We start from the raw sequence: 15,936 nt of genomic DNA on the forward strand, positions 1-15,936 counted from the left end.
CTGCTCCCAGGGTGTTGACAAAATGCATGTTGGTGGTAGCGGCCTACCTCAGACGTCGGGGGGTCCAGGTATTCCCTATCTGGATGATTGGCTTGTCAAGGGCACCTCCCAGTTGTAGGTGAGGGATCACGTGGCGCTCCTCCTGTCCACATGCACCGCCTTGGGCCTGTTGGTAAACCACACCAAGTCCACGTTAGTCCCAGTCCAACGCATAGAGTTTATTGGGGCGCTCCTGGATGCAATATTGGCCAGGGCCTTTCTCCCGCCAGACAGATTTGAGACCCTGAAAGGTCTAATCGACTTGGTCACAAGGTTCCCCGTGACAACAGTCAGGGTTTGCCTACAACTCTTGGGTCACATGTCAGCATGCATGTACGTGGTCCGTTACGAGACTCAGGATGAGGCCCCTCCAGCTCTGGTTGGCCTCTAAGTTCTCCTGGGCCACGGACAGGATGGACAAGGTCCTCACCGTGCCACACTCTGTGATCACCTCCCTACGGTGGTGGTCCATCCCAAACAACATTCTCCAAGGGGTCCCGTTCAGGGACAGGGCCCCGTCGTTGGAGCTGGTGTCCCCGTCGTTGGAGCTGGCGTCGGACCTGGGTTGGGGGGCCCATGTGGGGAACTTTCAGACCCAAGGCCCGTGGTCAACTCAAGATCTGACCTTACATATAAACGTCAAGGAGCTCAGGGCGGTGCGGCTGGCATGTCTGGCCTTCCGCTCGCACCTGGAGGGCGGGGTACTCACGGACAACATGGTCTCAGTGTTCTATATCAATAGGCAAGGTGGCGCCCAATCCTCTGCCGCAAAGCACTCAGGCTGTGGGACTTCTTTATAGCCTATGACATCCACCTGAAGGCCTTCCACCTACCGGGTGCCCGGAATGAGAGGGCAGGGACTTGAGCAGGGACTTTTCCTCGCAACACAAGTGGTCCCTCCACCCAGAAGTGGCCCACCAGCTCTTCTGAAGGCGGGGAACTCCCCAGGTGGACCTGTTCGCAACTTGGCAGCACTGGCGATGCCCCTGGTTCTCCTGGGGGGCCTGGGGAGGTGCACTATCTCCGATGCCTTTCTCCTGTCCTGGTCAGGTTGGCTTCTCTACACCTTTCCCCTGTTCCCTCCAATCAGCAGGGTCCTGGAGAAGATAAAGACGGACAAGGCCCAAGTCCTCCTGATTGCCCCAGTGTGGCCCAGGCAGCATTGGTACGGGACCCGCACAGGCCTGGCGGTAGCTCTGCCATGGCCGTTGCTGCTCCGCCCGGACCTGCTCTCTCAGGACCTGGGCTGCCTCCTCCATCCCAGCCTGGCGGCTCTTTACCTCGCGGCGTGGCTGCTCATTGGTTAGGTGGAAAGGAAAGGATGTGCTCAGAGCAGGTTCAGCGCGTCGTCCTCGAAAGTAGACAGCCCTCCACTTGCCCCGCTTATTTGGTGAAGTGGTCCCAGTTTTCAAGGTAGGCGGCGGACCAGGATGTCTCCCCGGTGCTTGCCCCAATCCAGTTTATCCTTGATTACCTCCTCCACCTGAGGGCCCAGGGTCTGGCGCCCTCGTCAGTCAAGGTGCACCTGGCAGCCATATTGGTCTTCCATCCGCGAGTGCAAGGGCATATGGTATTTTCCCATGCAATGACTGGCCGGTTCCTTAAGGATTTGGACTATCTTTTTCCATATTCTAGACCCTCGGTCCCACAGTGGGACCTGAACCTGGTGTTGGCTGGTCTCACAGAGCCCCCTTTTTAACTACTGGCCACATGCTCCTGGTCTCACCTCTCATGGAAGGTGGCCTTCCTGGTTGCAATCACATTGGCCAGGCAAGTCTCAGAGCTCCGAGCCGCCGTACACGGTCTTTCGTAAAGACAAGGTCCAGCTCCACCCACACCCCGCATTCCTCCCGTAGGTGGTCTCTATCTACCACATGGGTCAGGACATTTTTCTACCAGTTCTCTGTTCCAAACCTTACATGTCTAGTGAGGAGCGCCGTCTCCACACACTCGATTTGTGGCGGGCTCTGGCTTTCCACCTCGAGCGGACCAAGTCATTCAGAAAGTCCTCGCAGCTATTCGTCGCCTCTGCTGAGCGTGCGAAGGGCCGGCCAATTTCCACTGAGCGGCTTTGCAATCGGATCACTTCATGCATCCGTTCCTGTTACGAGCTGGCGGGTGTCCCCCCCGCCACCTATTGTGAGGGCACACCAGACTTGGGCGCAGGCCTCGTTGGCTGCCTTTGTGGCCCACGTCCCTATCCAGGACATTTGTAGGGCCGCCACGAAGTCTTCGGTTCACATCTTCACCTTGCACTATGCGATCGACCCCCAAACCAGGGATGACGCCCGGTTTGGCAGGGCTGCCCTCCATCCTGGGAACTTGTGAACTCCTACCCACTTCCAACAGATATAGCTTGGAATCAGCTATTGTGGAATACACATGAGCAATCATTCAAAGAAAAGACAGTTACCTTTTCCGTAACTGATGATCTTCGAGATGTGTTGCTCATGTCTTTTCCACATCCCACCCTCCTTCCCCTCTGTCGGAGTTGTCTTGCAAGAAGGAACTGAGGGTGGGGGAGCGCGCAGCTCCCCTTATAACGCGCCAGGCAGGTGCCACTCCAGGAGTCACGGGGCGGGACTCTCCCCCCTATGGGTACTGCTAGGGGAAAAACTTCCGGCACCAGTGCACATGGCGAGCATGCACAGCTACTGTGGAATAGACATGAGCAACACACTTGAAGAACACCAGTTACAGAAAAGGTAACCATCTTACATTATAGGCCTGACTTGACATGATTAATGAGGCCTCACCCATGTCCAATTTCTTGGGAGACTGGATTAGGGAAGTGAATGAATCAGCAAGCTAGGAACGGAATGTCTGTACTAGCTAAAATAAGGGGAAATACCCAGGAAACCATTTACAATGGACCATAAAACAGTAAATAAGATAGTCCTGGAACGTAAGATAAGGTCAGGGATAAGTTGTTCATAGACCGTGCATGCTGCATAGGGATTGTATAGTAAATGCATTGTAATGTTTTAATGTATATAAAGGCAGAGATTTGCTGTGTAATTTTGGATGTTAATATGCCCTATGCCCACCCTCTACCCTTAAGTCTGATCAACTCAGTGTAGCTTTGCTGTATTCCGAATAAAGGAGCCTGAGTGATGAGACTAGAGTCAAACTAAGTTCATAGAGAACCAAGTGGGGTTCCCTTGAGACTTCTTCCGACATGTTTTAGTACAATTAGCTTAAGATGGTCTTTTGTAGTTTCTGCTGTTCCATACCATCTGGCGTCCCACGGAGGGTTAGGGAGTGGATGTTTGTGGAAAAGAGCTGCATGGGCTCATGTGACTCTAGTCTCTACTGGCCCCCGCAGAAATATGGGGTGAGTGGACACCACTGTCTCCACTGGCTCCCTTGGAGTAAGGGCAGAGGCCTGCAATACCTCTGCTGCCACAATTTTTGTTGGCTTCTGCTGTCCTTTCCACCCACCTCTATGTATATGAGAGGAGGGGGAAGACTGCTCCTTCCTCTGGAATTTATGTTGTTCTTTCCTAGACTTCTATGATAGCTCATTTTAAATTGATTTGTGATAGTTTTACCATAGTTATAAGGATTATACCATTAATTGCTTGTATAGATTCCCTTTGCAATGTACATTGTAGCTTTGTACTCCATTTAGTGTATTGCAGTTCCAAAAATAAGCAAAAATCCCCACTTAAAATACCTGGGTTTTTTCTAAATTGCTTCCCTAATTTTGCATAGGAGAAAAGCATTGTCTAGTGGACTGTGCGCGGAGTCAAACCTCCTAATTCTTAGCCCAGTGACTTACCGCGGGCACATCACTTAACCACTTTGTCTTAACCACTCTGTCCTAGTTTTCCCATCTGTGTAGTATTTGAAAAGTCATGTAAAACCGAATCATAGATTCTAGGGGTGAAAATACCTGTTAGATCATCCTGTCTGTCTACCTGCCAATGCAAGATTGTTTCCTATTGTACATTTACTAGTGTGTTTTCAATTTGGTTTTAAATGTGTCGACTTGTGATTGAGCTTCTTCCAGGGCCTCTGGGCAATGATTTTAGAAGTTAATAGATCTCACTGTCGAGGTTTTTCCTAACTTTCATATCAAATGTATTTTCCCTTTCTTAATTTCATCCCATTACTCTTGGTTATACTTTACTATGCTGCAGCTTACACTCATTAATTATTGAAAAGCACACGTTTTACACAACACTTAATGACATAGATAAAACACATTCTATGCTTAGAAGAGCTAACAAGCTAAATAAGATGGACACAGGACAACATTGTGAGAGAAGAAAATGTGTGTGGATTATTAATGATAAAGGAGGAACTGCCTAGAAAGGTGAGTTTAAGGAGGGATTTCAGGAAGTAGCATGAGAATGGCTAGCAGATGAGGACAGGCAGACTAATTGTGGGGAGCAGCATGATAAAATGTACATAACTGAAAGTAGGGAAAAGTGACTAAGAGTGTAAAGCAGAAGGACTGGAATGCTCATTGGAAGGTAAGCAGGGGGAAATGAGGACCCTCTCTCCTTAATGTTCACATTTTTCAGCTATTTATAGACTAGGTGTGCATATATAGCACTTAATCTTTGCGTGTAAATCAACTGGTCTAGACCACTAATTACTCTGGTTGTTGTGAACTCATTCCCTAGAATTTTTCTTCTGAGGTATCCATATTTGAACACAGTGTTACAGCACAGAAACAAGGGTCTATCTCCCTGCTCTGCATCACAATGCCTGCATATACAGCCCAAAGTTGCATTGATCTCGTTGCTGCCATATCACACTGCAAACACAGGACTAATTTACTCTTCTTTGTCATGTTTAAGTTGCTTCCCAGCTTTCTGCCTATTTGAATATCTATTTTATGAATTATTTTCCTCAAACATTAGCATCACCAGTAACAAAGCAGGGCCTGGTGATAGGTAGCCCAGAGCCTAACTGGCAATTTCTTCCTTTACTGGTTTTATGAATGATTTGCATTATAATTTTTAAAACTATAGATATGTAGGAAGTCACTTGGTCCTCATGTAATCTAGTAATATAAACTGTTTTAAAATGGACATATGGCAAACAATCTATACTATAATTTATTTTCTTCAATACCCATAAAAAAAAACAAAAAAACAAGCCAATATAAACTCTAAAATAGGTATTGAATATGTACAGTTGCTAAGATTAATAAGGATTTTAATATTCTTTTTAATACATGCATCCGTCCTAATTGTGGTCACAGTTAGTTTAAAATATACTTCTCCAAAGATGCCTGCTGTGTAGGGTTCTCCCTTCTGGCTTAAGAATCCTTCATAGATGATAGCTTCAGAGAAGTGGAATTACAGGTAAGTAATTTTTCCCTTTCAACCTCAATTACAGGGCTGAAATCAAATCTATATATTTACGCAGGAAAGAATTCAGAGTTTCTGGTAAATGGGCATTTCTAAACCTCCCATAGTCTATTTTAAGTGACAAATTCAGGCAATTGTGTTTCTAAAAATAAGATCTGATCCTGCAGACTGTACTCACTCAAAACTCCCACTGACTTTAGTATAACCAGGTACTTTTGTGATGGTTATGAGATAAATAGATTAGGAAAAATCTGGTTTTAAATACGTACGGCAACATTTTGCAAGTAAATTCAGTAAAATTTTACCTGTAAGTGTTCATAAATATTGGTGTCTGTGCCATCTTTGAAGAACTGATCCTATTCTCCTTTAAATTAGTAGGAGTAATCCAAGTTTACTAAACCTTTCCAAGATTTACCTTCATAAACATTATTATAAAGTACTGTTATTACACATGTCTAAGAAAAGTAAACATTTTTCTTCCACAGGAAATAAATCCGGATCAAGTAACCAAACTTGCTCTTGGAGGAGAGATTAATTTTGAGCAAGTCTGCAAAAAGGTATGACTTTTTTATCTTATAATCATTAGGACATGTGCAAGTGTGGGTATGTGTATGCATTTGCAAATACCAATCCACTAGGACGTGTGTGTGTATGTATGTAGAATTATGTGTGTATGAAGAATTAGTAGAGGAAGCAAAAGTGGATGGGAATCTGGGAGGCAGTGACCATGAGTTGGTTGAGTTCAGGATCCTGACACAGGGAAGAAAGGTAAGCAGCAGGATACGGACCCTGGACTTCAGGAAAGCAGACTTCGACTCCCTCAGGGAACAGATGGGTAGGATCCCCTGGGGGACTAACATGAAGGGGAAAGGAGTCCAGGAGAGCTGGCTGTATTTCAAGGAATCCCTGTTGAGGTTACAGGGACAAACCATCCCGATGTGTCGAAAGAATAGTAAATATGGCAGGCGACCAGCTTGGCTTAACAGTGAAATTCTAGCAGATCTTAAGCATAAAAAAGAAGCTTACAAGAAGTGGAAGGTTGGACATATGACCAGCGAAGAGTATAAAAATATTGCTCGGGCATGTAGGAATGAAATTAGGAGGGCCAAATCGCACCTGGAGCTGCAGCTAGCGAGAGATGTTAAGAGTAACAAGAAGGGTTTCTTCAGGTATATTGGCAACAAGAAGAAAGCCAAGGAAAGTGTGGGCCCCTTAATGAATGAGGGAGGCAACCTAGTGACAGGATTTGGAAAAAGCTAATGTACTCAATGCTTTTTTTGCCTCTGTCTTCACGAACAAGGTCAGCTCCCAGACTGCTGTGCTGGGCATCACAACATGGGGAATAGATGGCCAGCCCTCTGTGGAGAAAGAGGTGGTTAGGGACTATTTAGAAAAGCTGGATGTGCACAAGTCCATGGGGCCGGACGAGTTGCATCCGAGAGTGCTGAAGGAATTGGCGGCTGTGATTGCAGAGCCATTGGCCATTATCTTTGAAAACTCGTGGCGAACGGGGGAAGTCCTGGATGACTGGAAAAAGGCTAATGTAGTGCCAATCTTTAAAAAAGGGAAGGAGGAGGATCCTGGGAACTACAGGCCAGTGAGCCTCACTTCAGTCCCCGGAAAAATCATGGAGCAGGTCCTCAAAGAATCAATCCTGAAACACTTACATGAGAGGAAAGTGATCAGGAACAGTCAGCATAGATTCACCAAGAGAAGGTCATGCCTGACTAATCTAATCGCCTTCTGTGATGAGATTACTGGTTCTGTGGATGAAGGGAAAGCAGTGGATGTATTGTTTCTTGACTTTAGCAAAGCTTTTGACATGGTCTCCCACAGTATTCTTGTCAGCAAGTTAAAGAAGTATGGGCTGGATGAATGCACTATAAGGTGGGTAGAAAGTTGGCTAGATTGTCGGGCTCAGCGGGTAGTGATCAATGGCTCCATGTCTAGTTGGCAGCCGGTGTCAAGTGGAGTGCCCCAGGGGTCAGTCCTGGGGCCGGTTTTGTTCAATATCTTCATAAATGATCTGGAGGATGGTGTGGATTGCACTCTCAGCAAATTTGCGGATGATACTAAACTGGGAGGAGTGGTAGATACGCTGGAGGGCAGGGATAGGATACAGAGGGACCTAGACAAATTGGAGGATTGGGCCAAAAGAAATCTGATGAGGTTCAATAAGGATAAGTGCAGGGTCCTGCACTTAGGACGGAAGAACCCAATGCACCGCTACAGACTAGGGACCGAATGGCTAGGCAGCAGTTCTGCGGAAAAGGACCTAAAAGTGGATGAGAAGCTGGATATGAGTCAGCAGTGTGCCCTTGTTGCCAAGAAGGCCAATGGCATTTTGGGATGTATAAGTAGGGGCATAGCGAGCAGATCGAGGGACGTGATCGTCCCCCTCTATTCGACATTGGTGAGGCCCCATCTGGAGTACTGTGTCCAGTTTTGGGCCCCACACTACAAGAAGGATGTGGATAAATTGGAGAGAGTCCAGCGAAGGGCAACAAAAATGATTAGGGGTCTAGAACACATGACTTATGAGGAGAGGCTGAGGGAACTGGGATTATTTAGTCTGCGGAAGAGAAGAATGAGGGGGGATTTGATAGCTGCTTTCAACTGCCTGAGAGGTGGTTCCAGAGAGGATGGTTCTAGACTATTCTCAGTGGTGGAAGAGGACAGGACAAGGAGTAATGGTCTCAAGTTGCAGTGGGGAAGGGATGATTTAATTGGGGATGGGTCCTGCTTTTGAGCAGGGGGTTGGACTAGATGACCTCCTGAGGTCCCTTCCAACCCTGATATTCTATGATTCTATGATTCTGTGTATTTTAAAAAGCAATTTAGCAGGAATGGCTTGTTAAGGCTGGTGAGGCTAATCCCCATCAATAGTAGGCAACCACATCATTGGCCTATATAACATCTATATCAGGGTGTCATGGCCTGCCTAATATATTTGTGACCCACATGACCTATTCGTGGACAATGTACATTTTCATTTTTTATGAAGTAAATTTCCAACCCATTTCGCTGCAGAGGGAAACGTCCAAATGTGAACAGGGTATAACTGACGTCATGGTGTCTGCAGACAGTCTGAAATAATGACTGGCTGGTGAACTCCCTGTCCCCTATTAATCTCATTGGTGTATCACCTCGAAAGCCTGATAATAATAAATTATCAACATTAACTATTCCGTTGTTGATGTTTTTAGCAAATCCAAAGTATATGAGTAGTAATAGTTTGTTCTGTTGGGAAGGAAATCCAGAGGGCGGATGCACAGCCAAAATAATGGGAGAAAAATGGAGAAGGAAGAGAAACAAAGGGCAGGAATGACAGAGTCCTAAAGGGGAGAATATTTTGCCATTGAGTGATACTGAATGTTACAAGAAGGTACTGAATCAATAATAAATAGGTAAAATTTTGTTTTATATATTTATTTTTATGTAATTTTATATTACATATTCTTTTGATCTCTGACATCAGTGTACTTTCCACTGAGGATCATGTGGAGTATGAAGTCTGGAATTTATATCTGAGGCTAACATGGAATTCAGTCATCTCCTCTGAATGGGCTTGACATCCCCGAGCATACTGTACTGCATGCAGGGTGTAGAGGAGTCTGATGCAGCTGAAGTTTCTTCAGCCCCGGAAACAGGCCCACTGACAGTGTGGGGGGCAAAGGGGACAATTGCCCAGGGGCCCAGGCAATTTAAAAGGGCCTGGGGGCCACCTCTGGCAGTGCAGAGGAGTTAAGGCAGGCTTCCTGCCCGTCCTCACTCCACGATGCTCCAGGAAGTGGCTGGAACAGCCCTATGGCCCCTGGAGGGGGGGGAGAGGGGGTCTCCACACTGTCCCACCCCCCAACACTGACTCTACAGCTCCCATTGACTGGGAACTGTGGCCAATGGGAGCTGCAGGGACAGAGCCTGTGGGCAGCAGCATGCAGAGACCCCCTGGGCCCCCACCTAGGAGCCACTGCCAGAGGGGTGTACCAGTGGCTTTCAGGAGCTGCCAGAGGTAAGCGCTGACCCCCTGGTCCCCTTCTGCACCCCAATCCCCTTCCCCAGCCTAGAACATTCACCCAAACTCCCTCCCAGAGCCCGCACTACTTCCTGCACCCCAACTCCCTGACCCAGCCTGGTGAAAGTGAGTGAGTGTGGGGGAGAGCGAGCGACAGAGGGAGGAGGAATGGAGTGAGCAGAGGGTGGGGTCTCGGAGAAGGGGCGAGACAGGGGTGTGGCCTCAGGGAAGGGGCGGGGCAAGCGTCTTTGGGTTTGTGCAGTTAGACATTTGGCAACCCTACCGGGCCAGTGTGTGGAAGCCCTGGCTATGCCAGAAAAGTGCACCCAGCACCACAGCCAACAGCTCACTGGGCACCAGCCCAAATGTCAGGCGGACCTCATCCGCGTGGGCGTGGCTTGTGCATGCGTGGGGGCCCATTGATGTTCTGCACTGGGGCCCAGAATTACTGTCGGTGGGCCTCCCTCCAGGAGTCTGTGCAGCACATGCAGAGGAGATTCCAAACTTCCACGGGGAAAAATCAGGTTAATCCTCAATTCAGAGAGCAAAATAGCAGCATCCTCCGTAGGAGGGACTCAGCAGGTCTAGAGCAGCACTCCAGTAGGCATTCCTCTCTGTCTTCTCTACCATTCCTTCGTGCTAGGCCTGGAAAAGAGGGTAAATGAAAGATTGGGTGATTGCCGGAAGGGAGTGAGTTGGAAGTGCCTGGCTGATTGCATGTTTTTGTATTTACATAAAGTAAGCTTTCTTTTTATCATTTAAAACAGACATGTTTATGAAGCTACCTATTTAGAATTATTCTAGGGATTATTATCATAAACCTTATCTGCTATTACGCTGCTGTGTTCTGTTTTGAAACTCCATGAAAGTCTTTATTTTAAACTTGCTCCTTTATTATGAATGCAGTTTCTTTGCTCACAAGAACAAGAGGGGTTCACATTTATGTTTTAACAGAATCAAACTCTGCAATTCCTTCTCCATACTATTTTCCCCTTATTTTTTAGATATTTCCTTTATTTTTGTATTTTTCGTTCTTTTAATCCCTAATAATGTTCTATAGGTGAGCTAAAGTACATAATGTATTGTTTACCTTTTCATTAACTTGAATATCAAAATATCTAAAACAAAACATCCTGTAGCTGTTTTCCTTTTCAGAATAGGTTTGTTTTCATTCGTAAAAAGCAATCTTTTTTTTTTTTAAATTCATAGGGAATGATGAATATTAGTTTTGCATAGACATTTGTTGCTAATTCCTTCGACCTACTGAGATTTCATGATCTGTTACTAGCTCTTGTTGACAGGCATACATTTCTATTTGGAAAGAGTTTATGTATATTTCAAGTATTGACAGAAATTGCATACCATAAGTGTATAGAAAGTCACAAATTATAGTTCTATGATTTAGCTGTTTTGAGATTAGTCAACATTTTTATACCTGGTAGCCATTAGTATGGCAGATAAGAATATTAGATATTCAGTACATAAAGATTATTATTTATCTGTATTGTGATAGCACCTAGAGTCTCCAGGCCCCTAGTACTAGACCCTGTACAAACACAGAGCAAAGAGACTGACCCTGCAGTAAAGAGCTTACAATGTTAATATAATGTAAGAACAACAGGTGGATACTTCATGTTTGTGGGTACATCTATGCTGAAAAATTTCATAGCCGTTTTTCAGTAGTGGTGCAACTCCATCAGTGGTACCGACAGAATAACCTCTAGTATAGACCCCGGATTAGGGGACAAAGTGATAAAAATGCCTCCGTCGGCTATAGTAGGACTTATATTTTTGGTTGCTCTGATGCAGCTGTGTCAGTACTGAAAAATGGGACATACATTTTCTAGCATTGACATTGTCCTTTAGGTGCTGATTATGTGCTACCAGAAACTTATATCTGTCAGCCAAAGATAGGACTCTGAATAATACAGAAACCGGATCTATTGTGGAAGTAAGAACCATTTATACAAATAAACTTTTCTGACCACATTTTGCATTTTTAAAGTTCTTATTGAAGATGTGTCCAAACTGGGATGGCACTTTTACTTTATTAGGGCTTTCACAAGCAGGAAATCTGACCAAAGTCCAGGACTCTCAATTATATTTCTGTGGATTGAGATGAAAATAATAGTGCAACTAGAGAACTTTCTAACATTGGGGGTTCAAAAAAGGGTGTAGTTGGTTCAGTCCTTTATTTTAAATTCCAAACCTTAAAAAAATGTTCATGTCCAAGAACATGTACTTTGTTGCATTCTAGAGTTAAAGGAAAGAGATGAGTTAAACACAAGAGTTTCTTCCCCCTCTCATACTCCACAACTGATATTTGCATGAAGAAGCAGTAACTGTAGAATTTTAGTCATGAGGAGGGCAGAGGGCAACTCATATTTTTGTCATGGGCCTAAAATAGCATTTTGTGTATGAAAATAGAGGTGAAGCAGCAATGAAATTGTGGTTCCATTTTAGTGGCACTCATTGATGATCTTCTGCTGTCAGTGGATAGAGGGTCGATATCCATTCTCATCCTCCTGGATCTCTCTGTGGTATTCAGTGCTGTTGACCATGAGATATTGCTGTGTTACCGGAGAGAGGTGACAAGGATTCACATGACCAACATGTTCACGTTGCTTAATGTGCTACTGGAATACGCTAAAATGGTTTGAGTCATTTCTGGAGGGACGCACCCAATGACTATTAATGGGGAAACCCTACCTCCACTACTAGATTGCTCACTTGTAGAGTCCCTAAAAGGATCAGTTCTCTCTCTGGTCCTTTTCAAGTTCTGCCTGCAACCACTAGGTGAACAGGTCAGATGACATGGACTCAAATGCCAGCGATATGTAAACGAGAGACTACTCTACACATCCTTCAATATTTGTGACCATGTCACTACAATGAAGATGGCCCAGAGCTTGGATGAGATCAGCTCATGCATGAAGAACAGCTGGCTGAAGCTGAATCCAAGCATAAAAGCGATGGTACTGGTGGGAGAGGAAAGTATTTTGAAGAATTTGCATCCACGGTGCAGAATCCTTTAGTTGAAGGTTCACACCCACAATTGGTCAGTTCAGTGTGTAGTTTGAGTACCCTTGGATTCCTTATTGACATTAAACTCTCACATAGCATCCATAAGTTATGCATTCTGTCACCTCCAGTTGGCTAGGAAACTGTTACATTCTGGCAGATTATGGCCTGGGCTCTCTTACTCGTGCCTTTGTCACCTCTTGTCTGGACTACAACAATGAGAAATATATGGGCATGAAGCCTTCAGCACTTAGGAAACTCCAACCTGTATAGAAGACTGCAATGCATCTGCTCAGCAACAATCACATCAGACCTGTCCACTCTCTATACTGGCTTCCCATCAAATATCAAATGAAGTTCAAGGTCTCAGTTCTTATCTTCAAGGTTCTTCATGGGCAGGACCCAGGATATTTAAAGGTCGCCTAAATCTCGGGGATGAAGATCATGGTCAATAACTATGCTGTCCTAGCACAACGAAACACTCTACAGCAAGGATAAAACTCAACTATGTGGGTTGCAGACCTTTTTGGGTGAAGCCCAAAAATATGGAATTAACTCCCCCAAGAACTAAGGACCTTCACCACTTTCCAGTCCAAGTACAAAGTGCATTTCTTTGGCTTTGGCTTCTCTAACATAACTACATAGCAACATGTAAAAACAAAGCAAAAAGCCCTATCAAAACAAGAAACTTCATTGCACATGTGCCTCACCCTATGTAGTCATGTTGCTTAGTACGTTACTGAAGGATACTCGGATATCATGGCAATAATCGTGGCATAAAAACCTATATAGAACAGAATACACTGAAAGAATAATTTCACATGTATCCTCTAATATTTAATAGCAAAGGCCTTAGGCAAGCTCTAGAAAGGCATGTGGTGTTAGTTGCCTCTACTGTCTAAAAAAAGATTTTGGTTTCTTGCTGGTATAAAGAGCTATAGCGCCTAGTTCCCTAAGGCCTTGTCATGCAGAATTATGATATTGATCTTTCCTCAGAACAAAGCTTCTGAAATGGAATATAGATTTAGTCTTTTTAGGAAGAAAAGAATCAGACTGTTAGAGGTGTCAGAAGATTGGTAATGGAATGTAGTTCTTCTCATATATAGGGTGCCAGTTTGAACCATTAACTAACTAGAAACAAAAACAACTTACAGGTGTTGGGAAAGACCAGAGGATTTTTCTATTGTGAAAAGACACATCTGCAGTAACTCCAAATTCCTTTTTCCATATAACTCTATATACACCACATTCTCTGGTCTGGAGACCGACTGATAGGCAGTAGCAAGCAGTCTTCCCAGAAAAGAGGAGGAAGAGCAGAATAATAAAAGTTTGAGAGAATGGCAGACTGTAGGACCCATCAGTTAAATGCAGCATCTGAGTTCTGTGCTCTGAGAAATAAGACATCCAGTCGTTTTATAGGTTTTTCAAATTGCTGATCTAGCCCACCTGGGAATGGTTTTCTTAAATGTTTTACCATCTTGTTTCTTTTCATAGCATACAAGATAAACAAGGCATCTGATTTCCTGAAGGGCTTAGTTCTACTTATGTATAAATTGATCACTCTCCAGACATCAAGCCTGTCCTGTCTGATCTCCTGAAACTTGGAACAGAATAATGGAAAAGTGATGGCATGGCGAAGTTAGAGAAACCATTTTAGGCAGGAACTCGAGCAGGTTTAAGTACCGCTTTGTCCAAGAAAATTGCAGAAGAGGCTTTTTTAATACACAGTGCATTTTAATTCATTGATCCTTCTGGTGTAAGTGATGGTAATCAAAAAGGCAATTTTAATTGCAAGGAAAAGCAAAGCTGAGGGAGACATAGTCTCAAAAGACTGATCTATCAGTTGTTTCAGGACCAAGTTAGGTTTCCAACTTGCAACTGGGGGGCAAAGTATTGCTTTGAAGAATTTAAAAACTTAAGGTTGACTTTCTTTACCTATATTATAAAGGATTCCCAGCCTCCCAGCAGTGACGTGGACTAGTAACATAACCAAATATCCTATTTGCTTTTGTAACTGTGACTGCACAAGATACCAACATCTTTTAAAAGATCTTGGTTTGGAGCACATAATCGTGTTAGTACACTGTGGCAAAAAAATCTTATTTATCAAACTGCACTTAATGTTGTCAGCTGCCCAATCACATATCCGTTCAGAGTTTCTCCCAGTTCTCCATGATTTCCTTTTATGAACTGGATCAGTTTTGTATCAACAAATTTCCAAAATTAACATCCGCTTCCTCTTCCCAATCACAGACATATTACACAAATAAAACTGCTGCTACTACAGACTGCTAGCAACCCACTGTTAATTTCTTTCAATTCCAAGGCATCATCTTCCTATACATGGAATTCCGAATATTTTTTTTATTAGAAGATCTAGAAGAATAGTATGCTTCACATTGTAATCTGTATTTAGGAAGGAGTCCCAAATTCTTTATTGTTTTCAGTCTCAGTAGTAGTTTTCACTGGGAAAAGAAAAGGAGAGCATAATAATGTAGATGTTGTTGTCAGTGCCAGAGTGAAAAGATGTTTAGTATTTCAATGCTTGGACTTTTGTGCTACTTTCTAACTCAATTAGAGATTCCTTGTTGCCAACTGATAAATTTTGGGGGGAGAGAGAACTAGACAATGTAATGTTCCTAGACCTCATGGTGTTCATGAAATGAAGACACTTGAACATGAATACAACCTTGTAAATTCATTACTATTCATCATATAGTAAAAAGAAGAAAACTTAGCAAGATAGTGACACAAACAATTCAGACTATTTTTACTTAAGCATATCAGATCACTAACCAGAATTTTTACTTGGCAGCAAGGAGGAGGATCTCTTAACGTGTTTTCTCATAATTTCCCAGTATCCATAATGAGGAAGACCGCAACAAATATACTTACTATATCCAATAGAAAACATCTTCCACTTTGGATGTAAATATCTGACAGTCCCATGTTATAACTATTTTTAAAAAAATAGGAAATTTCATCACACAATTTTCAGATGAAGTTGAGATTTCAGGCACACATCAGCATTTTGAATGTATACTGCTGTCAAGGTCCCTTCCCCACTCTGAACTCTAGGGTACAGATGTGTGGACCTGCATGAAAAACCCCCTAAGCTTATTTTTACCAGCTTAGGTTAAAACTTCCCCAAGGTACAAACTATTTTACCTTTTGTCCCTGGATCTTATTGCTGCCACCACCAAGCGTTTTAAACAAAGAACAGGGAAAGAGACAACTTGGAAACATCTTTCCCCCCCAAAAAACCCCAAGCCCTACACCCCCTTTCCTGGGGAAGGCTTGATAAAAATCCTCACCAATTTGCATAGGTGAACACAGACCCAAACCCTTGGATCTTAAGAACAATGAAAAAGCAACCAGGTTCTTAAAAATCATTTTAATTAAAGAAAAAGTAAAAGAATGACCTCCGTAAAATCAGGATGGTAAATACCTTACAGGGTAATCGGATTCAAAACATAGAGAATCCCTCTAGGCAAAACTTTAAGTTACAAAAAGACACAAAAACAGGAATATACATTC

At 43.9% G+C, this 15,936-nt stretch overlaps 1 protein-coding gene across 8 annotated transcripts in view; it reads left to right on the plus strand.

Annotated features, from left to right (window-relative positions):
- SRFBP1 (serum response factor binding protein 1) overlaps window positions 1–15,936 on the plus strand; it is a 134,137-nt gene that overhangs the window by 92,058 nt on the left and 26,143 nt on the right. For 6 of the 8 annotated variants that reach the window (XM_075128621.1, XM_048849399.2, XM_075128620.1 and 3 more), the window contains one exon: window positions 5,849–5,920. The exons of the other annotated variants lie outside the window; for them this stretch is intronic. In XM_075128621.1, the coding sequence (XP_074984722.1) occupies window positions 5,849–5,920 (72 nt within the window). The remainder of the gene's footprint in view (window positions 1–5,848; window positions 5,921–15,936) is intronic. 8 annotated transcript variants of the gene reach the window in all.

This window comes from Caretta caretta, chromosome 5 (assembly GCF_965140235.1).
Source record: "Caretta caretta isolate rCarCar2 chromosome 5, rCarCar1.hap1, whole genome shotgun sequence".
NCBI lineage: Eukaryota > Metazoa > Chordata > Testudines > Cheloniidae > Caretta > Caretta caretta.